The 26,127-nt window shown below is 53.8% G+C and overlaps 11 protein-coding genes across 11 annotated transcripts; 8 read left to right on the top strand and 3 right to left on the bottom strand.

Moving 5' to 3' along the window:
- Positions 1 to 358: 358 nt before the first annotated feature.
- Positions 359 to 3,329, bottom strand: B0H18DRAFT_1082022 (DAO-domain-containing protein; the record flags this gene model as incomplete). The annotated part of the gene is made up of 11 exons (XM_048031474.1): positions 359 to 420; positions 461 to 464; positions 524 to 664; positions 715 to 798; positions 837 to 1,075; positions 1,131 to 1,266; positions 1,319 to 1,772; positions 1,847 to 2,105; positions 2,155 to 2,318; positions 2,375 to 2,555; positions 2,978 to 3,329. 11 exons carry the CDS (start codon positions 3,327 to 3,329, stop codon positions 359 to 361), a joined length of 2,076 nt encoding a protein of 691 aa, XP_047899789.1.
- Positions 3,330 to 4,172: 843 nt separating this feature from the next.
- Positions 4,173 to 5,771, bottom strand: B0H18DRAFT_1113812 (uncharacterized protein; the record flags this gene model as incomplete). The annotated part of the gene is made up of 3 exons (XM_048033014.1): positions 4,173 to 4,456; positions 4,515 to 5,085; positions 5,175 to 5,771. 3 exons carry the CDS (start codon positions 5,769 to 5,771, stop codon positions 4,173 to 4,175), a joined length of 1,452 nt encoding a protein of 483 aa, XP_047899788.1.
- A 270-nt stretch (positions 5,772 to 6,041) lies between these two features.
- Positions 6,042 to 8,254, top strand: B0H18DRAFT_1082021 (Arginase/deacetylase; the record flags this gene model as incomplete). The annotated part of the gene is made up of 9 exons (XM_048031473.1): positions 6,042 to 6,275; positions 6,395 to 6,566; positions 6,621 to 6,763; positions 6,819 to 6,873; positions 6,924 to 6,980; positions 7,028 to 7,173; positions 7,226 to 7,419; positions 7,499 to 7,763; positions 7,814 to 8,254. 9 exons carry the CDS (start codon positions 6,042 to 6,044, stop codon positions 8,252 to 8,254), a joined length of 1,707 nt encoding a protein of 568 aa, XP_047899787.1.
- A 58-nt stretch (positions 8,255 to 8,312) lies between these two features.
- B0H18DRAFT_323253 (S-adenosylmethionine transporter) lies at positions 8,313 to 9,555 on the bottom strand. Its single transcript, XM_048037573.1, has 6 exons — positions 9,436 to 9,555; positions 9,226 to 9,382; positions 9,069 to 9,172; positions 8,845 to 9,009; positions 8,605 to 8,790; positions 8,313 to 8,547 (listed from the first exon to the last, which is right to left on the bottom strand). The coding sequence occupies exons 1-6, from the start codon at positions 9,469 to 9,471 to the stop codon at positions 8,371 to 8,373; spliced, it is 825 nt and encodes a 274-aa protein (XP_047899786.1). The 5' UTR covers positions 9,472 to 9,555; the 3' UTR covers positions 8,313 to 8,370.
- Positions 9,556 to 9,679: 124 nt separating this feature from the next.
- Positions 9,680 to 11,566, top strand: B0H18DRAFT_1091984 (tRNA-splicing endonuclease subunit sen54 N-term-domain-containing protein). Its single transcript, XM_048032310.1, has 6 exons — positions 9,680 to 9,856; positions 9,909 to 10,061; positions 10,120 to 10,450; positions 10,501 to 10,723; positions 10,790 to 10,967; positions 11,018 to 11,566. The coding sequence occupies exons 1-6, from the start codon at positions 9,741 to 9,743 to the stop codon at positions 11,376 to 11,378; spliced, it is 1,362 nt and encodes a 453-aa protein (XP_047899785.1). The 5' UTR covers positions 9,680 to 9,740; the 3' UTR covers positions 11,379 to 11,566.
- Positions 11,422 to 13,770, top strand: B0H18DRAFT_973866 (uncharacterized protein; the record flags this gene model as incomplete). Its single annotated transcript, XM_048043963.1, has 16 exons — positions 11,422 to 11,426; positions 11,665 to 11,745; positions 11,820 to 11,823; positions 11,865 to 11,918; positions 11,958 to 12,024; positions 12,116 to 12,306; positions 12,360 to 12,410; positions 12,466 to 12,510; positions 12,570 to 12,629; positions 12,690 to 12,777; positions 12,825 to 12,868; positions 12,927 to 12,949; positions 13,001 to 13,021; positions 13,073 to 13,310; positions 13,346 to 13,617; positions 13,668 to 13,770. The coding sequence occupies 14 exons, from the start codon at positions 11,422 to 11,424 to the stop codon at positions 13,308 to 13,310; spliced, it is 972 nt and encodes a 323-aa protein (XP_047899784.1). The 3' UTR covers positions 13,346 to 13,617; positions 13,668 to 13,770.
- Positions 13,771 to 15,367: 1,597 nt separating this feature from the next.
- On the top strand, positions 15,368 to 15,971 carry B0H18DRAFT_973860 (uncharacterized protein; the record flags this gene model as incomplete). Its single annotated transcript, XM_048043962.1, has 5 exons — positions 15,368 to 15,427; positions 15,492 to 15,579; positions 15,633 to 15,682; positions 15,736 to 15,746; positions 15,802 to 15,971. Coding segments are annotated over 3 exons (180 nt in total), but the record flags the coding sequence as incomplete, so codon positions are not given.
- An 885-nt stretch (positions 15,972 to 16,856) lies between these two features.
- On the top strand, positions 16,857 to 18,095 carry B0H18DRAFT_323111 (uncharacterized protein). The gene is made up of 9 exons (XM_048037572.1): positions 16,857 to 16,960; positions 17,020 to 17,032; positions 17,094 to 17,148; positions 17,211 to 17,261; positions 17,324 to 17,532; positions 17,587 to 17,637; positions 17,694 to 17,741; positions 17,799 to 17,858; positions 17,922 to 18,095. The coding sequence occupies exons 1-9, from the start codon at positions 16,941 to 16,943 to the stop codon at positions 18,018 to 18,020; spliced, it is 606 nt and encodes a 201-aa protein (XP_047899782.1). The 5' UTR covers positions 16,857 to 16,940; the 3' UTR covers positions 18,021 to 18,095.
- A 551-nt stretch (positions 18,096 to 18,646) lies between these two features.
- B0H18DRAFT_973849 (superoxide dismutase) lies at positions 18,647 to 19,946 on the top strand. The gene is made up of 6 exons (XM_048043961.1): positions 18,647 to 18,784; positions 18,887 to 19,131; positions 19,319 to 19,533; positions 19,587 to 19,608; positions 19,666 to 19,776; positions 19,803 to 19,946. Exons 2-5 carry the CDS (start codon positions 19,126 to 19,128, stop codon positions 19,774 to 19,776), a joined length of 354 nt encoding a protein of 117 aa, XP_047899781.1. The 5' UTR covers positions 18,647 to 18,784; positions 18,887 to 19,125; the 3' UTR covers positions 19,803 to 19,946.
- A 308-nt stretch (positions 19,947 to 20,254) lies between these two features.
- On the top strand, positions 20,255 to 21,531 carry B0H18DRAFT_323044 (uncharacterized protein). Its single transcript, XM_048037571.1, has 12 exons — positions 20,255 to 20,424; positions 20,485 to 20,572; positions 20,619 to 20,632; positions 20,694 to 20,730; positions 20,789 to 20,853; positions 20,916 to 20,925; positions 20,974 to 20,991; positions 21,041 to 21,066; positions 21,127 to 21,152; positions 21,206 to 21,249; positions 21,301 to 21,478; position 21,531. Exons 1-11 carry the CDS (start codon positions 20,417 to 20,419, stop codon positions 21,367 to 21,369), a joined length of 405 nt encoding a protein of 134 aa, XP_047899780.1. The 5' UTR covers positions 20,255 to 20,416; the 3' UTR covers positions 21,370 to 21,478; position 21,531.
- Positions 21,532 to 23,760: 2,229 nt separating this feature from the next.
- On the top strand, positions 23,761 to 25,992 carry B0H18DRAFT_322922 (uncharacterized protein). The gene is made up of 19 exons (XM_048037570.1): positions 23,761 to 23,875; positions 23,929 to 24,010; positions 24,071 to 24,084; positions 24,138 to 24,174; positions 24,229 to 24,287; positions 24,339 to 24,348; positions 24,399 to 24,416; positions 24,470 to 24,495; positions 24,550 to 24,575; positions 24,646 to 24,689; positions 24,746 to 24,774; positions 24,983 to 25,037; positions 25,090 to 25,199; positions 25,261 to 25,320; positions 25,377 to 25,404; positions 25,471 to 25,516; positions 25,569 to 25,593; positions 25,647 to 25,813; positions 25,861 to 25,992. Exons 1-18 carry the CDS (start codon positions 23,808 to 23,810, stop codon positions 25,729 to 25,731), a joined length of 822 nt encoding a protein of 273 aa, XP_047899779.1. The 5' UTR covers positions 23,761 to 23,807; the 3' UTR covers positions 25,732 to 25,813; positions 25,861 to 25,992.
- The last annotated feature ends 135 nt before the right edge of the window (positions 25,993 to 26,127 follow it).

Below are 26,127 nucleotides of genomic sequence, written 5' to 3'. Positions count from 1 at the left end.
TTTTTGTCATCGTTGTCCACGTGGACTTCTAGTCATGTAATACTGTACTACTTACCTCTATGGAACCGGCATGAAGTGTCGGCGTTGAATGTCATCCTATGTTTTGCATGCAATCCTGGCTGTTGCGGCGTTGCGGCGTATTTGAGGTGAATAGGCGTGAGCAGTTCTCGAGACGCGGGTGGTGCATGGTGGATGAAATGTAGGTTTCGTTGTGATACGAAAGTACTAAAGACAAACACCACGTACGCATGTCATGAGCCTACGGATACAGCATGAACGCTGAAGGATTCGCTACTGTACTCTAGGTTTAGAATAGATAAATGCTGGAACGTGTCAGAGAGAGACGATGTTCTGGCTTTTAGACACCGCCACCACTCTTCTCCACCGGGATCCTCCTCCTTCGGTCTGCTCCCCGGCCTGCTCGGGGCCGTGGAGAAGAGTACGTCGCGCAGCTCCGCACAGATCTAGGGGGAAATGATGTCAGAAATTCGCGCACACCCGCCAGCCCAACTAACCATCTCACCTCAACGAACTCATCAAAGTCGACACCCTGCGCCTTCGAGAAGCCCGCCTCCTCAAGGACGTACTCGTAGTCCTTCTTGTTCACCGCCCCGTACCCGGGCAGCGCCTTCACGAGGTCGAGCACGTGCTCAGTCGCCAGCTTCTCTCCGCGCCCTTCGCCGCGCCCGCGAACGCCGCGCGCAGCTGCTCCACCTCGCCCGCCTCGAACTGCGCCCGGCTGTACACCATCTCCGCGCCCGCGCGCCGCCTGCGCTGGCCCGCGATGCCGAGCGCGCCCTCGACCGCTCGAGCAGGCCGTGCGGCCCGCGGCGCACCGGCTCCGCGTTCGGCGGCAGGCCCATGCTCGCGAGGAAGCGCGTCGCGCGCTCGAGCTCCGCCGCCTTGCGCGAGCTCGACCACTTGCACTCCTCCGCCATGATGTCGAGGACACGCGGGAGCGCGTCGAGCGCGGCTTGCGCGTTGAGGAAGGAGAGGCGGCACCGGCGCGCGATGACGTCGACGGCGGTCTGCGCGTACTCGTGGTGCACGGCGTAGCGCACCTCGGCTTCAATGACTGGGGGTGATGGGGTCAGTGCGTTGGCTAGGTAGAGAACACATTAGGAACGTACAGGGATAGCTTGCTGCCAACAGGACACCATGAAGGGGCCAGCTTTCGCCAGTGGGCGCTGCGTAGGAACAGACCGTCCACGCGCGATCACCATAGTTGTCCGCGAGGTGCTTAGCCACGTCCGTAGAAAGACCGTACTGAAGCGGCTCGATCAGCGACCGCACGAATTCGTCAAGAGACGTCACCCACCCGTTGAATGAGACCAATGAACATGTTCCTGCTCCAGCCGTCGCTGCCAACCAGCCTGAGGCTCTCGGTGACACACCCGCTCTTCGGCTTGAGCGCAAAGACCTCGACCGCCTTATCGACCGTCTCCTCCGCCATCGCGCGGTACGTCGTCCACTTGCCACCAGCGATCGTCAGCAATCCGCTGTCGCTCACATGGATCATGTGGTTGCGGACCAGGCCCTCCGTGCTCGCCGCGTTCGGGTTGCGCACGAGCGGGCGGAGGCCGCTCCACGCGCTGAGCACGTCGCCGCGGCGGACCTTGATGTCCGGGCTGAGGTAGCGCCGGACCTCCTCGAGCACCCAGCGGATCTCCTCCTCCTGCGCGCGCGGCTCCGTCTCGACGCGTGCGGGCGTGTCCGTCGTGCCCGCGATCGTGTTCCCCTGCCACGGCAGGAAGAAGATCACGCGCCCGTCGCTCGTCGCGGGGTCGAGCAGGCCCATCGTGCGCGGGGAGTAGTATTCGGGAGCGTGATGTGGATGCCAGAAGACGCCTGGACGATCGGCTTGTGCGAGGGATTGTCCATGGTGAGCAGCGCGTCGGCAAAGGGCCCCGTCGCGTTGATGATGCCCTTGGCGCGCACGTTCCACTCTTGGCCGGAGAGCCTGTCCTTGACGCGCGCGCCGTGCAGCTGTCCGGAGGAAGTGTCCTTGGCCAGGGAGGTAACCTCGACGTGGTTGGCGACGATCGCGCCCTGCTGGACGGCCGTCATGATCAGCGCGATGTTCATCCGCGAGTCGTTGTGTTGTCCTGGATGGCAATGAGTCGTGGAATATGCGACAAGACAGAACATACATACCGTCATAGTAAACCAGTGCACCGACGAGTCCGTCCTGCTTGAGCATAGGGAAAGTCTCGAGTGCCTTCCCCTTGCTCATGAGGTACGAAGACTCCATGTTCTCTTTGCCTGCGAGAACATCGTACATTTTGCAGCCTACCCAATAATACGGCACCTGCCAATACCTGAGGCTCGTCAGCCTTCTGTAACCTGTGGAGTTGCCTTGAAAACAAAAACATACTTGTAAATTGGCAACATAATTGGCAGCATGGCCGACAGATAGGGTGCAGTCTGGAGGAAAATACGACGCTCATGAAGGGCCTCGCGGACAAGCTTGTATTGCTCGTAGTCGAGCTCCATGACTGCCTTTTGGAGGTAACGGACACCACCGTGGACGAGCTTCGTGGACTTTGACGAAGTTCCTGAATAATAAAAAGAGTAGAGTGAGCATGACCGGACGTAGAAAAACTATTGCAATGGGCTGGAAGATGCAAGGGCATTCACTGAGGTAGCGTCCAAGCTGTGCAGTTCGACTTCCAGTACCAAAGAGGCGATTGGCATAGATGCTCAAATCAAACGCGTCTAATGACTGAGCATGATCGAGAGGAAGCCCGTGAATACGTCAAGGATAATACTCGGATCAACTGTCGACAATGACGCAGTGCGCGCAGGTGGGCTCGCAGCGGAGGGAAGCTGGGAACGGCCTGAGAGCGTGAAACCATGGCTGCCCAGAGTGTAGATGCTTTGTTCAGGGGCCAGCCCAGCGAGTGGTGTGAGAGGGGACTCGCCCTTCCAGGATTCCAGAAGCATCTGAGGAGCAAATGATATATAGAGGGTGACTCACCAGAGCTGAAATCATCCCGTTCCACGAGGGCGACCTTCAGACCTCTGCTAGCAGCATCGAGAGCGACACCAGCTCCTGTCGCACCACCTCCGACGATGAGGAGGTCAAACTCTTCCGTATATTCGTTTCCCTGCTTGACATCGGACGCCTTGAGCGCATCAAGCATGTTCTGCCTCGAGGGGGGCGTCCATGGTGGCGGGGGCCTCCGCGTCTCCTTCGTGGAGGGTGGATAGGTTGGGCCGGAGTTGAGATACCAGTACCCGCCGCCTGCTGCGACGAGGGTGCCGCCGGAGACGATGGCAAGGGATCTGCGCGAGAAGAGGGCGCGCCGGAGGGCGGCTGCCTTGGACATGGTGGTCCTCAACGAAGAGGAGGCTTGTGGGTGTGCGCTGCTGGCAGAGGCAGGTTGCAGATCATCGTGCTCATGAAAAGGGGCACCGACTCCCGTCAAGATCGGTGCACGATCCGCCCTCGGCCCAACTGTCTCCCCGGTCCGCGGCCCGACGCACATGCCTCCCCCTGGCCTGCCTTGCTCGGAGATGCTCCCGTCGCGCACACACATCCTGCGCATTCATTACTGTCTTTGTTGACCCCCTTTCCACCGACGCAAACGAGGGGGACCCAAACGGATTTGACAGAATCCAACCTGGCCCAGTGTCTCGCTAATTCACCTTATCCTGGGCCGACCACTCCAACCTGACGCCCAAACTCGCCTCACAGATAAGTAAGCGAATCGTCTTCGTTATTTTCTTTCTCGTGATTTTGTTGTGCTCCTGCAGCTGTGTGCTCAAGCCTCAGTATATGCTCTGTACGGTACAACCGCGCCGCGATGGAGCTTGCTACGTCCATAGTACATCACATGAAGCTCCCAGCGCCGCATAGTGGGCAAAAGAGCCGAAAGGACACAGTACCCCGTCACCACCTTGTCATTGCGTACTGTACAATATGCGTGATTATATGCGACCGAACCACAATGTCATCAACAAAAGCAACGTAGACGTCCAACAATTTGGACCGGCTGAAACGCGGAAGACGCGTCTGATTGTATGCATCACTCGACGAGCGCAGGGAGCTCGTCGTCGCTCGCCCTCCGACGTCCGGCAGCAACTCCGGGAATGTCGGCGGCGACGGGCGAGGGGCGGGTTTGCCCCCCGGTGCGTCCGCTCATACAGGAGAATGCGAGTGAACACGTCCTCTACCACCGCGTCGTGCATGTTCCTCGTGCCGTGTGCACCACCGCTGGGTACGCGGAAGGAAATCTGCCGGCGGGACGAGGAAGGTGATCGTCTACGACTTGCTGCGACGGCGGGTCGAGCATGAGTTCGGAAGGGATCGTCCGTCGGCCTCGGTGCCGGCGCCGCGCGGGGAGGGTCAACCTCAGGAATCGACTCCTCGTCGGAGTCATCCTGAGGTCCCTAAAGTCCCTGAAATCTCTAGCTGTGGGAGCGAAGGTCACCCTCGGACCTGTGCGTCCTTGTCCTGTATTCAGTGCCCCGCGGTGAGCACGCATACACCGAGCCAGTACGCCAAGACGTACCAGATGCGTCAGGCTTCGCTGCATGTGAGCACTCCGTACGGTGTCCAACCGTCTGATATGTCTCCTCTTCCGCAAGCCAGTCCTCCAGCCCCAGTACATTCGGCGGCTCCCACGTCCGCACCCCTGATGCGTAATGCGACATCGTCCCCGTGAGACGCAGGGTGAGCGAATCCGGGTCGATATCAAACCTGCATGATGGGCACGTCGTCTTGCGCGCGAGCCATGGCGCGAGGCAGCTGCGGTGAAACAGATGTCTCCCGGGGCAGGGGAACACCAGAATCTGGTGTGGCGACGGGTGGAACGGGAGCAGCTCGAAGAGCGCGTAGGTCAGGGTGGCCCCGCTGAGCTTTCCGAGGTCCGCCGGGTCTTGTGGGTACTCGATGAGGTAGTCATCCCTGCAGATCGCGCAACCCTCGGCGGCCTCGCCGTCGCCCCCGCGCAGCTTCTCGTACCTCAGGACGAGCTCGTCCGACACGGTTTCCAAACCGGCGAGCAGGGTCTCTGCGCGCTGTGGGTCGTTGTCCACTGAGAGCCTTCGCGGGACATCAACCACTCCAGGAGGTCTATAGACCTGAACGGAACCTGTATCGTATGTGCATTAGCATGCCACCCTGCGACCGGCGGACAGCGCAAGTTTCTCTTGTGACCACCCGTCCTCACCTCAGTGCCCTGCTCCGCAAAGTCGTCCTCCAAGAACTCGTCATCTTCGTCTTCCCACTCTTCCTCCTCCTCGTCGGAGTACGGCTCATAGTGCACGGTGCTCTCCGCCGGGCCGCCAATCGTCTCCATCCCGCGCCGGAGGTCGTCGCGCACATCGTGCTCGTCCCAGCCCGAGCCGTCAGAGTCCGCGTCCGAGTCGTACACATCCGCGTCAGAGTCCGGGCCCTCGTCCGAGCTGTCCGACACCGTCTGCAGGGACGGCATGCTGCCCGCCTCGCTATCGCCGCCGTCGCTCGCGTCTGAATCCGAATCTGAGCCGCTAGAATCCGATTCGGAGGCTAGAGGCGGTGGTGCATCATCGCCTGCAGCGCTGTCAGCCGCAACAGTGGCGGCAGAATCCTCAGGAGCGGGAACGGGTGCTGGTGCTGCGCGGCCGAGGAAGGGCCTCATGCCCATGAGTGTGTCAGTGAATGCGTTGACGAGGTTGAAGTCGACCCGGAACCGCCCTTGGTTTGTGGCCGCCGCGCGAGAGTCGTTCGGTTCACCGGCGTTGTCAGTAGACTCTGGGTCGTTATGCGTGCCTTGTGTCGCATCCATAGAGCCCTCGGAGAAGTTGAAGTGCAAGTAGAGCTGAAGCTTGAGAACAGCGGACCGTGGGTCTCACTGGCAGTTGTGGACAATGGTACAGGGTTATCCAGCTTACTGGGACCGAAAGCTTATTTGGTGCAAATAGTTATCTGTATTACGTATGTATAAATTAAAGTTGTGACCGTTACTTAGTCTAAATATAGCTCGCGACGCGCTTCAGCCACACCGGTTGACCACCCTCCTCCTCTTCGATCCTTCAAGTTATTGCACTGTACAGCTATGGATGCTGGTACTGCTCCGGGACAACCAGCTGGCTCGCTGACCGCAGTGTTTACACAGAAATCGTGTGTCCAACACCGCTACATACGCTCCCGCGACACGTCCTGCATTGTGGAACGGCCTGAGCGCCTACGCGCTGTTCATGTCGGCCTGGCGGCAGCGGTCGCGCGACTGGAGGAGTCGTTCGCTGCCCCACGCGACTCCAACGCCAAAGCAGAACCCAAGGAAGAACGCGTACCCCCCGCGGCTGCTCAAGGAACGGACGCTGACGAATTGCTACGGCCCTTGGGCGGTTAAACCTCGCCACCCCCTCTTCTACCTCGCGCTCACGCGTTCCGGTACAACTGATACAGAGCGACGCGTCGGTCGACATCCTAAACAATGCAGCCGTGAAGTTTATTCATGGCGACATTGAAGGAGACGTGTACCTGGAGAACTTGAAGCGGTGGACTGCAGAAAGTCGCGCGAAGATCGACAAGGGCGAAAGCGAGATCCCGGAAGGTCTCCCCCAAGGAGATCTGTACTGTACGTGTTATATTACTGTATTTGCGCTTGTACCCACAATGCATTTTGTACCAGTATGCCCCGAGTCGCTACTTGCAATACAAGGGGCCTTGGGCACCGTCTGTCAGGCCGTCGATACCGTGGTTGGTAGCATTCCGGACACTGGAATCTCGCGCGCCTTTGTCGCGCTAAGACCGCCTGGTCACCATTGCGGAGAAGTATGTTGACCCGTTTGCAACATCACGTCGCTTGATGTCAATGAATATCATTCAGGACTCACCGTCTGGATTTTGCTTCGTGAACAACGTCGCCGTCGCCGCCGCTCATGGTATGCAAGTCGTACATCCACAACAGACTGATCTTCATACGCATCCGTAGCGCACCTTAAGCATGGGATTAATCGCATAGTCGTGCTCGATATCGACCTTCACCATGGTATGTCACACCCGCCCTCATATCCATCAAGCTAAAGTGAGAGGCAGGGAACGGAACACAGTCAATCGTCTGGCAGATTAACGAGGAATCGTACAGAAAGGCGCTCGAGCAGGAAGCCGGTGCACCTCTAGACAAGCCCGGTCTGCAAGTCTACTACGGGAGCATCCACGACGTCCTTTCCTATCCATGCGAGGTGACGACTGTTATACCTCCTCTAAAGTTCAGTGACAAACGCACGAGGGCAGGATGGGAAGCTCGAGCTTGTACAGGCCGCCTCAGTGTCGATCCACGGACCGCACGGTCAGCACATCGAGAACGTGCACCTCCGGCCGTACAGCTCCGAGAAGCAATTTCATGACGAGCTCTACACCGGCCCATACTCCAAGCTACTCAGCAAGGCCGCCGAGTTCCTCGACGAGACAGGTGGTCCGGGCGATGAGTTCTGGTCTTCATCAGGTCCGTCCGTCTGCTAGTGCCTCTGACTTCAAGCATGGCCCTGATGCTTGCATGTACCACAGTTGCGGGTTCGACGCGAGCGAACACGAATACCCTTCCATGTCTCGACACCAGCGCCACGTCCCGACCTCGTTCTACCGCCGCTTCGCCAACGACACGCGAAGGCTCGCGGAACGCTATGCCCGCGGGCGCTTGATCAGCGTGCTCGAGGGTGGGTACAGCGACCGCGCGCTGACGAGTGGCGCCATGGCACACCTGATCGGCCTCGCAGAGGCGGAGGGAGCTGCGGTAGACGAGAGCTGGTGGAGTTTGGACAATCTAACCGAGGTAAGCATGCAAGTACCTTCGTGGAAAGCAGGTCTAAGGTAACTCGCTAGCTTGAACAAGCCACGAAGAAACGGCGGGGCGGCCGAGTCTCTCAGCCTACCGCACCCGCGCCGTGGCTCGCCCGAACGGTTGAGGTCTTCGCAACCATCGACTCTTCGCATCTTGTACCTCCTACAACATCCACGCGCAACGCGGTCCCGCCCTCTTCCCGAGTGCTCAGGGAGCGCAAGACACCTCATCTTCCGTCTAAACAGAAGTCAAGCACGTTACCGAAGAGATCGGACGCGAAGAGGACCGGAGTTAAGGGGGACCTTGGAGTAGAGGTTATGGTCAAGCAAGAGGAGCCGGAAGGAGATGAACTATCCGACGACGCGTCTACGTCCTCGTTGTCTTCGCTTTCGGACGCTCTTGACGATGATCAAGCGCCGAAGAGACTACCTCGCGTCATATTGAAGCTTGGACCTCGACCCGCCGATGCCGACGTGTCATGACGGCTCATTTGGATGAGTCGGGTGAGTGAAGAATTTAAGTAGCTAGATAGACAACAGAAGGTGATAGTAATGTAGCGGTAGTTGCGATGATTATGCATTTTGTCTCGCTGTCAGACTCACAGGCTCGTGAGTGTGCCGATCGCCCATTCGTAGACGCCAAGGAAGACAGCGCCTCCGGCTGATATCCACAGTGTCCTTGGAACGACACCACTGAATAGTGCTCGCGGTCCTTCTGAGACATAGATTTGTTTCAGACGGGCAGGCAAAGAGGGCATGCTGTGCTTGGATGTGTCCTAGGGTCCCGAACCTTAGCTGACGCGCTCAGCTATGACACGAGAACGGGTACGCACCCTCATATCCAACATGACCCGAGTTTTCAACACGTCCAGCGGTGTAGTCAGTGCAGCAGCGACGCCCCCTGATACACTCCCACAGGCGGCAGCCTCGTATGCATGTAATGGTCTTCGTCCCAGCGCTTGAGACAACCGGAGTTTCAGCAGCTCGTACAGAGGGAACTGTAGTGACGTGAAGGGTATCTGTGCTCCTGGCTAAGTTGAGTGGTACCATACCAAGGGATACGAGCCACGTACCTCCCTCATGACGGTTGTCCCAAACCCTCTATAAAAGCCACGGAGGCCCTCCTGCGAGAGCACTCGTCGAGCGGCGGCGAATGACGAGCCGGCAAGGCTGCCGTACGTCGAAGTTTGCATGCGCGTCTTGATGACTTCCGTAGGTACTCTGATTAAACAAGCAGCCTGACGTGGTCCTGCGGTAATGAGAAGGTGCAACTGCAAGGATAGCTAGACTGTCGTACAACTTCGCCGGTGGACGCGGCCAGCATGTGCGTCACCGGGGCCATGTTCTCCGCCAAGGGCAGCGTGCGTTTCAGTGTGTCGTAAGTGCAGAAGAAAACAGCGGCTACAACGCGTGTACGCTGAGCGAGACGCATGCAATAACCGAAGAGCACGTACCTCCCGGTGCGCTGCCGACCACGACACTCCCGACACCTCTATAGACCCCATTGAAGCCGCCTGCAGGCACAAATCCTTGTGGCGACTGCAGACGCGTTTTGATGGTGTCAATGGGAAAGAAGAGGAGGTCGACGGCTGTGCCTGCGAGCCCACCGGCCTGGCTTGGTCAGTCGAGTCTCGACGACTCAGAAGATCGAGGCAGAGACATACCACAAGAGAATCTACGAACGTCGGCCCCTCGACCATGGCGTCCCGCAAAGCTTTGAGGTGTCTCTCGTTCAGCTACGCAGCGACGGATGCCAGCTTGCCGTCGACTGGTGAACGTCCGTCCGTCTATAGCTCAGGCAAGAACGCAGCTGTCGGACGACCGAGGGTCCGCAAACGCCGAAGCGCTCAAGATCTCAGATGTACCACCGATCACCGCAAGCGCCCGCTGCAACCCGGCGCTTGCTGTCTTTTCGCGGACTCATCTTGGACTCATCTTCAACTCACGAACTCTGGGACGCACGACGAACATGGACGACACTCTGGAACAGCCTAATTCTGTCCCAGTTACTGAGCAGATTGACCGAGAAGAGGATGAACAGTCATCAGGCGATGAAGACCAGGGGCCAGATTGGACGAAGCTGCCGTACGCTCGCACTCAGCCTGCACGAGTTCTGCTTGACTGACAGATGCATCAGCTCTCTTCCCACTGCGCGACCCTTCATCCCGAAACGTGGAGAGAAGGACTTTGAGCCTACTACTGCGGGAGGCTCTGGCTTGCAGCGCCATGTGTTGGACCGTTCGAGACATGCGATGCTGGAAGCCTTGTCTGCACCGCGTACCATCTCTAGGTACATACTTACATTCATCGAACTAGATCCAAGGAATTTACTCCCTTCGTCCCGCTAGCAAGTCCATCAGTTATGCTGTCTGGCATCCAGACATTGCCCGAGCGCATGTCACCGTGAGCAGAGGCATCCACTTCGCAAGCATGGGTCATTCCGTGGCAAGGACGGGGACGGTAGACGACGGCGCGAAGAAAATTCATAAGAGACTCGAACTGCTACCTGAAGAAATTCTTTACCTCGTAGAAAGAGGTGCAATGCTTTGCTGGAAAGCCTGCGATCTGGCACCGGCAGACATCCCAGGCCTAGAGACCGTCGACGGCGTCCCCATGACCGTTCAACAGGCCTTCGCTGAGGTAATAGGGACGGAAGACCTCACGCTCGAGAAGTATCAGGTAGTGTATCAACGTATCTTGCAGAGATAGACAGCTGATAGGATTCGTAGGTGTTTGCATATCTGAAAAGGCTAGGGTATGCAGTTACGCGTACCATACCGCCCAATGCCGACTATCCCGTCCCACCGCCTCCTGAACAGCCTCAAAGAACGTCAAGAACATCGTTTTTTGACAGAGTTCTGTTCATAATGCGGTGGCCGCTCCGCGCTCTGATGCACCTGTTAGCGCCGCGATTTGACTGGTGGCGACCAATTCGGCTCAGTTGCCTTCACGGTACGCATGACATCCCCACATTTTATCATGGGTTATGCTGGAGTAGCGTCTCATGCATGCCCATAGGAAACTCATTCCGGTCCCTGCGCTTCCTGCCGGGTGGCCATGATGTACCTCTGCACGTCAAAGCACCTCCACGGGCTCCCGTCTCTCCGTATCAGATATTCTACAACGTCTGCAAGCCATCCACACCCTTCAAAAAGACCGCGCCTCCACCGCCCGACTACTCGGTAGTGGTTGTCAAGTGCGTGTCATCTTCTTGAATCACCGGACTTCACTCAGCTTGAATCGTAGCGCGCGGCGCACACCCATGCCTACGCTGTCGGAGTTGACTGCCTTATTCGACGTGCTGCCAGAACTACCACCGCCTCTTCCTCGCAAGCGTCAGCCTTTCGCTCAGCAGAAATCTGTCGGTGCTGGTCCTGCACCGCCCCCAGCATCTGCCCCGAAGACGATGCCATCTCCCTCTATGATGCAGAGACTCTTTCCTTGGGCGTTCTCGTCACCGGCGCCCGCAGAGACGACGCGCAAAGTCAACCCATTCCTGTCGTTGAAGACAGGGAAGAAGATGGTTGTTATTGCAGCTGTTGACGCAGGCATGATCAGCTTCTTCCGCTTCGGTGAAGGTGTGTTCACGGAATGGCCCATGACATGATGCCCTCAATCTGTCATGCTGGCGTCCTCTTCAATAAATCACCATGTGGTGGTCGTTTAGGTTTACTGTGAAACACATTTTTGTCATCATGAATTCTGCCGCATATGCCATCACCAAGGGCAGTGTGACTCGAATGCAATCTCGTCCTCGGTACAACCTCGGTCGACTGGAAGTGATTCCCAGCCCTGCGGTGCGATCCATCTCACATTGCATCGTCATAAAGTCTGCGATACGACATGTGCTAACACATAGCTACTGAACCCACGGCCTCTGCTCTAAGTATGAGCTTGCCTCAGCTCACAGCTGTCACCGAAGTCAGCCAAACGACAGACGCTATGTTATTGCCGACACCCTTGACTTCCCTTGCGTGAGTGAAGGGGGCTATATACGGCTTGTAAACTGATACATATTATCACAGAGGATCATACGTGTGTAACTTAGTCACGTATATCGTCCGCTCTGCTGCAACAGTGTTTGCCTTCTCAGATACTGGGGTTCGCCTTCAATTGGGCACTGCAGGGCACATGTCCGTCCAAGTCTGTGAGTATTCACTTCTTGGATGTGCTGTGTCTTGAGGAGCTCACCCTTGTTGCAGACATCTACTATCTGTGTTTTCCAAACGACTCGATTTACCGGAAATGTCTAGGTGGGAGAAGAGAGCGAGGCGGCAAGATGCACCGCATGCTGAATGCATATCATTGCTAGTTTATGCCGTGTGCATTTATGAATGGGCCCAGACTGCATTGACAACTTCGGAAATTTCCACACCTTCGTCACAGGCGACTTGTTCCCCCTTGCAAGTGGCGGGAAGATGTGGCTTATCATGTTCGTTATGCCCGCCCTCACGGCAGCTACAGTGCAGTCATTCTATGCATGGCGTATCGCAGTGGTATCGCAAAGCCGACTCTTCTCAATTATCGTTTTAAACGTATGTGGCCTGTCATCTTGATAGAGGCGCAGTCCACACTGATGTGTACTCAGGTCGTCGTGGCAGCATTCTGCGCAGGTATTGTAGGCGCGGTGAGCTTGAAGGTACGCGAGCTGGATAATATTTGAGGTTAATATTGACAGTACCGCTTCATGCCAGCGAGACGTTTCTGATACGGCCGTCACATGGGATGTCGCTATGAATGTAAGCAGCTCGTCGCTCAAACGTTCAGCACATGTCCTCACAACCGTGTGGATTTTCAGGTCTGGTTATGGTGCAGCGTCCTCGCGGACTCTATGATCGCGGGATTTATGGTGTACACCGTACGTACCATCAGTCCTTCGAGAGGATGTGTCAACTCATAGGGAATTTCGGCCAACCAGTTGCGACGCTTCAAATCTGTGCGAAAAGACAGCAATGTATTGATCAACCGCGTTATCAAAGTTGTCATCGAGACTGGTTGTCTCACAGGTACATAATATCTCTCTTTCCTCTCAGGAACATACTTAATGTCTCAGTCATCGGCGCTGTTATAACTCTGGTCTGTTGGTTGGGATTCTCGGTCCGTGTTATTCCCTATGGATATGCTTCGGTGCCGAAGCGCTGATCAGTGATCCTAGGGAATCATTACTGCGACCTGCCCGTCAGTACATCGTTATTCAGAACCACTCTATCTTGTCTCATCCGTCGGCAGATTGCTGTTTCTATCCAAATTGTGACAGGAACGTCCGTCATCGTTCCTTCACCTTGTTAACATCATTTATAGATATGCGAACACGTTGATGATCACACTGAACAATAGAGCTTTCATGCACGGCGAGATCTCCGACGTCAACATACGACGGAGTCCGTTGGTTCTGCAGATGATCAGCCGACATACCGAACACGCCTCGCCAACCTCCCCTTTGACTGCAGGCAGGCACTTTTCTGTTGTGGTCGACCTACCTAAGCCTGCGACTGCACATGTCGATCATGAGACCTGTAAGGTTTGTTATCGAGTCTAGGCTCTGCGCAATATGACTGAACCATCACTGCGTAGGCGATAGCATGAATTGAGGTGCGGAGGGCGGACCAAGAGACGCTGCCTGGTACACTGGCAGGTCCTCGAAGAGAGAGCTTGGCGGTACCTACATCGTGTTCGACCCACTTTCACAGAACGTTGATAATATGGCGTTGTTGCATGTGTGTGAGGACATGGGTCCTCATGTTCTGCTACGGCCCATGGTCGCCAAGGGTCCCTCTTTTGTATCGTGTTTGCCCAAAGAGAAGACACCGAGAAGTGACAAAGTATGGCCCCTCCAAGTTCTTCGCGTACGTGCATTCTCAGAGTCAATTGCATGAACAAACTCAATGCTTTGCAGATATACATATGCAGGTACTGCGGACAACATCATAATTAGCATGGGGATGTGACGTGCGACAGATTTACTTGATCCGACGCCGGGGCCGTCAGCCTTTTCCGAGACGGATGCGATACGTTGTCCGTGTCGTGTCTCGGAGAGTGATACCAAGTTGCGTACGAGACAAAATTGAATCTGGCTCTGAATGTGGAGTGTCTTCGTCATTCACAGCAGCAGTGGCATGACCAAGGTATTGCAGATATTGGTTTGTGGCGAAAATTAGTCAGATACGACATTTTGGCGCATGTAGGACGATGTGACTTGGATATGGCCCGGACGCCTTCTTCATCAGTACGTCGGGACGTGATCTGGCGGTGCGGTACATCCGTTTCATATTGCTTTGCCACAAAGTCTGCTGAATGACACTGGCAGAACAACATCTCCGCTGCCGACTCACACAGTTGCTGGAGCCGAACGGTCTAACAAGGGGAGGGTCTTCCCTGCGCGGTACTTCGCCTGCTGTGCGTGGGTCTCCCTTTTGAAGGTAAAGTATCAGACCGCTCATGATGATCCTGAACCTACAGTAATTGATTCATAGGTACGAAGCTATCATGATTCAGCGAACGCCCCATTGGGCGAAAGCCACGTCGTGCGGCGCGATCTTGTGCTAACGGAGCGCTACCCCCCAGTACGGTGCAGTATATATTACATGCCGTTGTCTGTCTCATGCTGTATCCATCTCTGCAACGCATCGCCCACGTCGTCGACCTCAACGACATACAGCTTACGAGAGCTACGCTCGCTGACGCTCTTCGACGTGTAGTGCCAGCAAGCACTTGTCCCTAATAGTGAATCCACGAGCTCATATGTCGACCGTTCCTTCTGTTTATTCTTTCTTGTGAGTTGGAGAAGACATGTTATGCCGGATTATTTCATCATCATGAACACCTCAGCTTAGGGCCTACCGTACGTTTTCTCTGCCACGTCAGTGCGTGAACGGCCATGTCCTGCATGTTTAATTGGATCTCGTAGTTCCTAGGATCCGCATATAACTGGGCGTTGCAAGGCATCCTATCTGTGCAAGTTTGTGAGTCGTTTCAATATGGAGGCTATATATGGCTGACGGACACAATTGTAGACATTTACTATGTGTGTTTTCCGAAGGACTCAACCTTCCAGAAATGCCTAGGTACGGTCTATGTATAAGCTAGGCGCACGCACTCTGAGAAACCCTTACAGTCTATCTTGTCTGCTTCTATGAATGGGCTCAGACTATCCTCATAACCCAGAATCTATATTGTACTTTTGCTCTGAAGGATGAGCAATGCGACATCGGGCAACTGGAATTCAAAGCTTAGCTGGCCATGTTCCTAATGCCCACCTTCACAGCAACCACTGTTCAGCTCTTCTATGCTTGGCGCATTCAAAAGTTGTCGCAGAGCCGACTCTTCTCAGTCATCATCATCTTTGTGAGTCACATAAGTGCCTTGGCTGGACAGTCTACTGAGCTGTGCACAGGCAATCCTGTTCACGTTATGGTTTGACATTGTATCTGCTGTCAGCATGATGGTACGTACATTAATCGATGGTAACCTAGGCGTGACAATAGCATATGCATTGAGCAGCCAGACAACCAGTCATTGGCCGGAATTGTCAACGTATCTCCGATGGTAATTCGTATCAACAAGTATCGGACGCCTCAAGCTTACGATCGGAACTAGGTCTGGTCGGCTTGTGGCGCCACCATAGATGTGACGATATCCGCATTCATGGTCTATTCGGTGCGTCTACTTAATAGCCACAGTGATCGTGTTTCTGTTGACAAATGATTTAACCTTGATCCAGTTACATCGCATGAAAAATGAATGGGCCAAAACCGATCGGTTGGTCAACCGCATTGTAAGAACGGTAATTGAGACGGGGTGCCTTACGGGTATGTCTCGCATTCTTGTCATATCATTTTCGGTGAATTAATCGACGTTTTAGCCATAAATGCAATTGTGGTCGTATGTTGTTAGTGGTATATACAAAACGTGGTCAGTCTCGTAATGTGTCTGTGGACGACAATCACGTTGACAAATATCACTAGGCAAGCTGTTTGTGAGTACACGTCAAACCATTTCGCACTTCCAGCAGCTTTTTGACCCGCCGATAGCTTGTTGCCTCTGCCGAAATTGTGACGAATCAGTATTCACTACAACTCTTACAGTGCTGATGCCAGTTCCCTCAGGTATGCCAATAGCTGTTGGTCTCACTGAACAACAAAGTCCTGTTACGTAGAGAGGCCTCCGAAGTCGACCTAGGATTTCGTCTAACTCTCTCGGTGAGCAGTCGACAGCCTACGGCGCGTACATCGTCGATTGTTCAGGGCATGGGCGCAGGCGCTAATGCTCGACTGAGGTCGCCCTCCAGGAAGCTGGAGACGCTGATGATCACTCCGAGGTCTGTGAATTGTCAGAGGCAGCATGTTCATTGGCTGACCACAACGTGCGTGATAGGTTACGAATGATATCATGGCACGCTCTGTCGCATGAACGACATTGCGCTTTTGCGGACGGGGAGGCTCAGGAGAACACATTGACATCTCTGTTTGGCACGTCTCACCAGCTACAGTACACATAGAAGTATCCCGTCTCATCACTCTCACCATCCCGCCCTTCGTATCTATGGCGTCTCGGCCTCTTATATATGCTATCTCTTTGAAACGGTTCGGGGGCGACCTGAGGTGCGCTGCCGTGTGAGGCCGTACTGACACCTATATTACCCCCGCTTCCCATGCCAGTGGCCGCCAGCGCGATACATCCTGTGCCTTCAAGCTTCGAGCTTCATTGCCACCACTGGTATCTACGGCACATCAACTATGTATTTTTGTTTTCACTGCCTCAGCTGCCTACTGGCCTACTAATCACCATCTTCCATATTGATTCAGTGACACCCAGGCCGCGGCTGCATCTGCCAGTGAACGCAACACTCAGGCCGGCGGCGCATTCCAGTCTAAGCGGCACCTGAAGATGTCTCGCTCCCAGGGTCTGTCCAATGTCGGCAGCGCCGAGCGCCACCGTACAGGAAGACTGTCAGTCCAGGCGATGCAGAGTGCGGTTGTACACAGTACTGGCGGCCAACGCCCATGGTATAGTAGTACCGATCACCATCGCCTGTGCACCCTTCGGGCATATAAATGCTCCTCTGGCACCTCGCAATCATAAGCCGATTCCTTTGAACCCCCACATAACCTGGTCTACTACTTAGCAGGACTCGCTGCAAGATTATCACATCACAGCCATATCAAATTCGATGGACTGGCCACAGTGGCAGTACGTCTCACTCTTCTGCCATCGGGCTCCTGGCATGGCTTATTGAGAATTTGCCTCAGATTGACCGCTGATGTGCGTTTTCTGAACTGTGCTAGTATGGGGTGGTATTCACGAAACGCCGTGACGCCAATAGTTGGTGGGCCTCATCTTCAACTGGGGACTGCTGGGCATTTTATGTCTTCAAACCTGTAAGAACAATCGTTTGATTGCGTCGTCTTGAGTATCCGTTGACCTACCAGCGGAATCCTAGACGGATATGTCGAACAGTCTGCTCTAGAGCCTGTAAGACATAGAGCTGCAGGTTTGGCGGACATTTTCATCTCACTCTCAACCCTGTACTGATGCCGGCACCTTCGTTCTTAGTATACATCCTCTTCCTGTTTGAACTGGTCCAATCAATACTCCTCGCAGTGGAGGTCATCCAAGTTGTGGTCGCTGTACCATACGTGGACCTCTTCTGGTTCAGCGTGTACATCGTGTCGCCTATAACATGCGCCGCAACTCAATGCTTCTACGCGAAGCGTATCATAGAACTGTCCAGAAGACATGTATGGTCAGGTTTCATCGTCACGGTGAGCATAGCACGGCCGGCCATCTCGATGCTAGAGTCTCCTGACATCATACAGTTCAGCGCAGGACAACTTATAGCCGGAATCATCGCTGGCATTTCTCTCACAGTGAGTAAACCGTGTTTTCGCCCCTTGGTAAACCGTGCTGATTGCGTCATGGCAAGCTGGAACAGTGGAGAAGACCGGGTCCTCCTTTCGCGCTGATGGTGTTTGTGAGTCAGTCTTGTGCGCGTTCAACTCTCGCTGCGAATGTCTGAGATGCTCTCCAGATTTGGCTGGTGCTCAGCATCGCCGCAGACCTGATCATAGTCGTGTCGATGAGTATGATGGTGTGTTACAATTTGACCTTCGAAAGGATGATAGTATATCTTACCCCTCTGTTGCGCCGCCAGCTATCCAAGGCGAGATGGACTTCGTATAGCCAATCAGCTGGTATTGCGACTCGACTGACCACAATCATCGTCGAAACCGGAAGTTTGATGGGTTCGTAGACCATCCTTTCATGTCTTGTCGTCTGCATGCTTAATCTGCTCCGGTGGACGTTAGCATGTGGTCCGATAGTGGCATTTGGCCTGCAATTCTCCGTAAGCGATCATTTGCACTCGGTAGCGAGATGTACTAACGTCGTATTCTAGCCGCAACCTGTAGCAGGGTTCTCGTGAGTCGTGTATAGGGCATCACTTATCCTACGCTGACGATCATGCCTTGCAATAGCCTTCTCCTGCTATCCAAGTTGTAAGTAGCCATGTCTAACATCGTCTCGCCTCCCTAAAACCATTCGTCAGATCCGCATGCACCTTACTCGCTTGCCTCAACAACCGCGCTCTGAACGGGCAAGACGTATATTCCAGTCTCGATCTTGTGGACGATCCTAGTATCAAAATGGAGTTGCATTCGGGTGTCCATGGCGGCGCTGGATACGAGAACCCCGGCGCGGGGCTCGCGTACGTACAGTACGGGGCATAAGAAATTGTCCACGTATGCACTCATCTGGCTCAACGAACTACAAAATGGGGATTAGTATTTATTTGGTGGTACGCGTCATGGTCGTATGGACTGAACCGTGTATAATATATACCACGTCCATAAATAATAGCCTCAAACTCGCCTTTGAATTTCATCCAGAAACTTTCCGTCATCGTGCGCGGGGTCGACTTGCAATCGACTTTGAGCTTCGCAAAGTTATGTTACTTCGAATGCCCACCGGCGATGCCAACTTCGTCGCAGCAGCACGCGACCGCGCCGAGTGACGAGGCTGTGGCAGAGATGTCAGTCTATTTTGCGCATGATGTTGACTAATGCCAAACCGGGCACGTAGTAGCTCCCATTACGCCATACGCGCCCTCGCTGAACCTACTTTCGCCCTTTGAATCGCGCCCTCATCAGCTCGAGCACCAAGTCGAACAACCATGGACGCGTCGTACAAGCCTCGCCAGAGCAAGCAGCCAATCGTCTTCACCGCGTTGGCAACCCTCGCGGCTGCGCTTCTGTTCTGGGTCGTGTTTCTCAGGCCTACCTCCTCGCCTACCGCACCAGTGGTGACCAAGGTCTGATCGTCTTTTTCTCCGCTACAAGCATGTCGTCTCAAACGGTTGAATGTTGGTATAGGCCGTTGCGGTCCTCAAGGGCGAAACTGGCGCAAGTGGCACAGTGACGCTCGTCCAGACCGCTCCCGGAGCCAAAGTCACGATCACCGGCGAATTGCAGGGGCTCGACCCCAGGGCGGAGCGGGGCTTTCACATTCAGTGAGCATCGGTTCGTTCGTACTTATATGCTACTGTTTGCTGAGTCTCAACACGACCAAAGCACCGCAGGCGACCTGTCTTCGGGCTGTGCCTCAGCCGGCTCGCATTTCAACCCTCTCAGCCAGGCTCATGGCGCCCCGATTGACGTCTCTAGGCACGTCGGCGACTTGGGAAACATCCAAAGCGATGCGCAGGGCGGATCTAAATTCACTATCGAGGATTCGTTGGTGTCTTTGAATGGCCCGCTGAGCGTAGTCGGGTGAGTCGCAGAGCCTTGTAGTGCCCTTATATGCGTCTGATCCACGGCGTCAGTCGCGCTATCGTCCTTCATGAGGTCAGTGCTAGCGTTGCCTTGGGCTCCATGTTTCTGTTGTGCTTATGCGCGGTGTAGGGCACCGATGACCTTGGGAGGGGCAAAAACGAAGAGTCACTCAAGACGGGCAATGCCGGCGGGCGTGCCGCTTGTGGTGTCATCGGTGTGTGCAATTGGTTCTCTGCGTGAACATTTGAGTTGACCTTGATCAACAGGCGTCGCGCAGTAAGAAGGCGAGGCAATTGTTATTGAATACGACAATGTACTTTTTGCTGGAGATCTTCTCGTACGATCAAGCAAAATGACGGCGGCCTCGTCGCTTCCGTCTGTGCCACTATGCATATTGTGCTGCCATGTCATCTCGCCGTGGCAACGGTCTGCATCGCCTGTCGAGGTATGTGGAACCTCACAGGTATTCCCAAACCCATTTTGCGGTAAACTATCGTGGGGTTACTGATCTCTCCGACTGACGCACATAGGTGAATTACTAATTACACAGCGCCCTACGTGTGACGCCTAGGTATTGGTCAAACGTCAGCGCCGCCTGCAGCATTGTAGTCACGAAGAATGGACAGTCGTGAGTTGATTGACTTGCACCGCGTCCGCGCAGTTAAAGGAAATTGCCTCTCATATAAGGAGAGCAGAATCAGGACGCATCTTACGTCCAGACCTCTCCCCACAATATCGTTATATCTTATTGAACCTCTCGGTACTGCGTGAGGCGTTATTGTATCGATCTAGGACTTCTGGCATCGCGTCCATCTATGGTGACGGAGATGTGATCAGCCTCGAGCTGAGTATAGGCTGCCAATTCATAGGCGTCATTCTTATGCTCGTGTAAGTCATCGTTTCACGTTGCGGCTCTGTTGTACATGTGCTAACATGCTCGTTGAACAGGTTGTATGGCCTTGCATGCGCGCAAGTGATGTACTACTATTACCACTACCGCACGACAAGCTGTATCTCCGATGTCTGGTATGATAGAGTGAGTGATGCCTACTGCGCCAGAAGCGGCTGACGATCTCCTTCAGGTCGCTGTTCTCTGGTGCGTATGGGTCCATAGGCACGTTCAACGAGTCACGTCTGAAAGGCAGCCGATGCGCCAGGGTCATTGAGACGGCAACGGTGGTCCTCGACTCACAGGTGATTGGCGCATGCAGGGAACAATGAATCAACTGAGGCTAATGCAAGTATCGTGTAGGTTGCACATACAGTGGTCATCTCCAAACATGCTACTCGGTCCTTGCTGTCCTCGCCGATACCGGAGTACGTCTTATGCGCATGATACTCCTAATCCTCGAGATTGACCCTCTCTCGCTCTTGTGCAGACTGTCGTTTGTGAGTCGCACGATATTTCCGTTGTCAGCTACCAACTTTGTGTCCTAGATTGAGTTTGTTCTCGGGGTACGCATCCGTAGATAATGTTCGATCCCCAAACTGCATGCTCTTCCAGGCTACAGCTGTCCTCGTTGTGCAGTTGTGCGTGCCGACTCGGACATCTGCATGATCTGGCTATTTCTGATGACAGCACCTGAATAGTTTTTACCTGCATGGTACATGGACACGTCAGTACACACTATCCACTTCTGTCGCTGCGACTGACATAATCTCGTTCCAGTAAGCAACAAGCGCTGGTATACTAAGATGACGATCGCTTTCATGGTAGTTCCTGGCATACCGTTGGCATCGCTAGTCTCATTGACACGTCCCTAGGTCCTCATAGCACTTCTATCACTAGGTATGCCGTCTCTTTCCGTCAAGGACTTGGAATCCCTCTCATGACTTGGGCGTTGCGCTCGAAGCCGCCACTATCGGTACGTCTTGATCAATCATGACAGTCATGCTGAAATTACATGAGAATTTAATCATCCTGTTGCACATCAGCATTCTTGTGCGTATATATTGCGATGGACAAGTCACCTTCTTTCTAATCTCAATTCCAGCGTTACTGACGAGTCGGCTGTGAAGCACGGACTCAGTTTTGGCATGTACACTGATCCGCAGGTACGTCACGTCCCGTCGCGCAATGTCGCCCATGCACCGCCTCACTGCTGTCTTCACAGGAGCCACTAGAGATATCTCTCCTTGCGCTCTCCGCCTGCATCGTGGATGTCTATATCACCGTGGCACTGTGCTGGCATCTGCGCGAGAGGCAGAGGGGATTGAAGAGGTGTTTCTCAATTCCCACCCTCGTGTGTGACGAATTCATGATGGTTCTGACAATGAATGCAGAACCCACGCGCTGCTCCACAGACTGACAGTATACGTCGTCAATCGCGGGATCCTCACCGCGTACGTCCTCTCGTATTGACTCTCGCGAGACTCTATCAGCTCACGTTACGGTGTTCAGTGCCACACAGCTCTTATCATTCCTCACGGTAAGTGTCATCAACTCTCAGAACTTGAGGCGAGCAGTGGCATTGAACCTCCTCTAGTATATACCGTTCTCGAAGAAAATCGTGTACTTGTGGCTCACCTTCCACTTGCCAGCCAGCAAACGTAGGTTGTTCCTTCGTTAGCCGCCGTAATAACTCTCACATCCCTGTGTTGGTTAGTGTACTTTAACTCCATGCTAGCAACGTGAGTACGTGACGTCGGTATTTGCATCTCGTTCACTCATGATAGCACTCACATAGGTTGAATGCACGGCGGAAATTAAAGGAAACATGGATCATGATGTCAAGCTCTCGATACCAGTTGGCCGGAGTAAGAGCCGAGCGTTGAAATAGTGTACGTGTCGGATTACATAACGTCCACGACGAGGTGCGTAGCAAATCCCGTGTTCAAGTTGTGTATCATAGCAACTGGTGTAGGTCACCGACGCGCCGGTGGTCCACAGACATCGCAGTGGGAAGCTCACCGTACAGCTTAGGGTATAGCATGGGTGCGACCACTCGCCACCGAGTACAAACGGTGTATGCGTATCGGCTGTACAAATGATGCCGACACTAACATTCGTCTCAAGTACTGGTATTCGTCCGTCTGTACTACTACATGGGTCGCACTATGTCATGATCTTGCTGCGACGAGGTTCTACATTGGTGTTAATTCCCTGCTACATCAGTGCATGAACGGTCATGGCATGCATGTTCAATTGGACCTCGTAGTTCCTAGGACTCGCATTTAGCTGCGCGTTGCAACGCATCCTGTCTGTACAAGTTTGTGAGTCGTTTCATCTTGAAAGCTATACATGATTGACGGCCACAATCTTTTAGACATGACTACGTGTGTTTCCCGAAGGATTCAGCCTTCTAGAGATGCTTAGGTACGGTCTATGGATAAGCCAGACTGATGTACTCTGAGCACACCTCACACAGTGTATCTTGTCTGCCTCTATAAGTGGGTTCAGACTATCATAATAACTCACAATCTATATTATACTTTTGTTCTCCAAACTCCCTTCGACGATGCGACCTGGCCAATGGCACAAGATTCTTGGCTACCTATGTTCCTAATGCCCGTCTTCACAGCAACTACTGCCCAACTCTTCTATGCTTGGCGTATCGCGAAATTGTCGCAGAGCCGACTCTCCTCAGTCATCATCATCTTTGTGAGCCACATGAATGTCTTCGCTGGACAATACTATATTGAGCTGCGCACAGGCCATCTGGTTCGCGTTCTGTTTTGGCATCATATCTGCTGTCAGGATGAAGGTGCGTATACTAATGACGGTAACGTACAAAGTGCACCGCAATGACCATTGATCCTAGGTGAAGCTTGAAGCACTGCAGTCTGAGCAGCGTTGGAGGGCCGGTAGCGGCGGCCTACCACGTCGGCTTATAAGAGGATATACGTAGCCCCCGAACGGCGGCGGTCGTTTCTGTGCCAGCGTTTCCCGATGCTAGTGCAATCTACGGCCGCCTGCGCTGATATCAACTTGGCAATGACCATTGATCCATTCTCTGGCAATCCGTTTCACGAATCTGACTCCTTTCAAATTTCTCAGAAGACAGTACTTAAAACCGGTCAAGTGCCCACGTCAAGTTCGGAGCTGCTCGGAGCACCGACTGGTTTGGAGCGACCTCCGACTGCCTCGGAAATCCACACCGCCTCTCCCATTCAGATGGACACTGCCAGTGGGATGCTGTCCTACCAAGGCAGCAAGTATTCGCAGTGCCGCGGCGGTCAAGCCAATTCAATGCGATGTCCAGATATCTATATGTAGGCCGGTGTCGAGCCCACCACGGTCCACTGTGACCACTGGCACAATCTCAACGATTATGCAGATGACTAACCTCACGCCGCGTTCGTTCAGCTCGTTTTTCATCGGCATGACCTTGGCTACTGCGTATGCGACCAACTCTCGTCACACCTTTCCAACTACTGACGTGGAACTTCCAGATTATATGGCTGCACTTGTGCTCAGCTCATGTATTATCTTAAACATTACTCAGATAGAGACGGTTCAACTATGCGAAGCCTGGTGAGTCTTTGAGTGACGAGTGATGTCCGTAGTGGTGTTTATCAAAGTGATGCTTCACAGATAGTTCTTCTCTGGTGCGAACGACCTGACATTTGAACATGAGTATATCTCAATTGCTCTCAATTAGGGCACTAGATACGTTGTCGACAATCCTGAGTGTGGATGTGCGTATTCCCCGTTGCTACTTTTGATTTTCTTGTGCCTACAGACCGATTCAGGGTACCTGGTACTATATGGTTCAAAATCATGGTACAACGTCTATATCGTCACTGCCAAGGTATGTCCACAGTTGTGCAGCCAGCCCTTCCTGACGTGTTCTGCTTTTCAGGTCGTCAGCGGTGCGTGCATCCATAGACCTTGTGCGAACAGTTCACTGATGTCCACCCAGCTAGAGCATCTCACCTCTGTATGTAGCTGTGGCTTGTGCAGATTTGACGCACGACTTACAAAGATCACCAGGCTACTGTCACATTTGCTGTGCGGAGGTCTGGTTCACCCTCATGCACTTCGACAACATATACTGACCATGATCTGCTTAGTTTCGACATCTTCACGTTGTGGAAACGTGAGTCTCGGATGCAACTGTCTATTCCTAGAACTTGTGATGATGACGAATGCCGCTTGACAATTGAAAGTGTCTCGGCGGCAACGGTGCAGAGTACCATTAGTTGTGACATCCGTTAGTCAGTGCGGATGATCACCATATCGTGTGTATTAACGTAGAATGATTTCAAGAGCGCGTTGTCGATGATCGCAATTGGTAGGTAAAGCACGAAAGTCACATACCTTGTGTGCCATTCATCCTAACACGAGGTCTCAGGTTCTGCGCTCTGTGAGTATCATGGGCTCGATCATAGCATTCGTCTCCAGGTCGCTGATACACGGGCCCGCAACAGCAATGCTATATGTCCACTCCTTGAGTTGACGACAGCCCAGACCATTCATTGTGACCTTATATCAATACGATCACAGAGGCTACGACTCCCAGCTCGTTCGCGACTTGTGGGAATTGCTACGCGAGCCAAAGGTCAGTTACAGGCCCAGCATCATATGGACCACACGACATTGACAGGAGGCAGATGCAAATCTCAATACAAACGCTCACGGCCTTCATGGCGAACCTCTTCCTATGTGCATCTCTCTGCTGGGTAGTCCGAGTTGAAGGCGCCAAACTGGCTCCGGACTCGATGTAAGCTCCTGTCCATCTATATGCTACAAGGCGCATTGACACCGTCATGATGTTGCATTAGCATGAGGTCGACGATCCGGAGGTACACCTTATACACGGTCTTCCGAACCCTGTTTGCTGCGTGCGACCACCCCGCTTCCTTGACCGTCTTACAAGTCATCGCTAACCCGTTGTCAGCCTGGTCGAACTGTTCGCATTCATTTTGGTCAGTCGTTACGCTCATCGGCGGGAACCGCTAATCTCAGTGAAAATCAGTACATCGGTTGGTTAGACGACGACTGTACTATTGGACCATATTCATATCCCATCCAGCAAAGGTGAGCCGCCATTCCTGGATTGTTCGAAACGTCAGCGCTCATAGCCTTGCAGTATACGTCAACTCTATCCTTGCTATGTGAGCATGATACACCGCGCAAATATGTGAGAACCACTGACGATGTTGTACAGGCTAAACGCTCGCCACTCGTTGGCTGGTACGGCAAAGATGGCTCGACATATTTTGAGGACAGCATCATCTTCGCGAACATGCTAGACGTTGAGCAAACCACGGACGAATCCGCCTAAAGCACCGTGACTCCGGACCACGCAGACTCGTGCCTCGCCGGCTGTAGTGAGTCCCCCACAACACGACTTTGTCGGTGGCACTGTTAACCGAGCACAGCGGAAGACTATCATACCGGGGTCGCTGGCGCACGTATAGATACTCGGCTGGAGAAGACGGGTCATCACAGTATTTCTAGTGGATATCCAACGTTGTTAGCCAAGCAGTCGCGTTCCCCCGCCAGAAGTCAACTGGTAGGGGTCAATAGCACAGAGACATCGGTCTCAACGTCGAACGTTGTCGCCGTGCACTCGAGGACTAATAGCTAGATAAGGCTGGATTATATTCAACGCATTACGATACGATAGCAACTACGGTCTAATCACG

Source organism: Fomitopsis serialis (assembly GCF_022376445.1).
Source record: "Fomitopsis serialis strain Sig1Antser10 chromosome Unknown B0H18scaffold_3, whole genome shotgun sequence".
NCBI lineage: Eukaryota > Fungi > Basidiomycota > Agaricomycetes > Polyporales > Fomitopsidaceae > Fomitopsis > Fomitopsis serialis.
The sequence above is the reverse complement of the archived record's forward strand: the minus strand, read 5'-3'. Positions and strand labels throughout refer to the sequence as shown.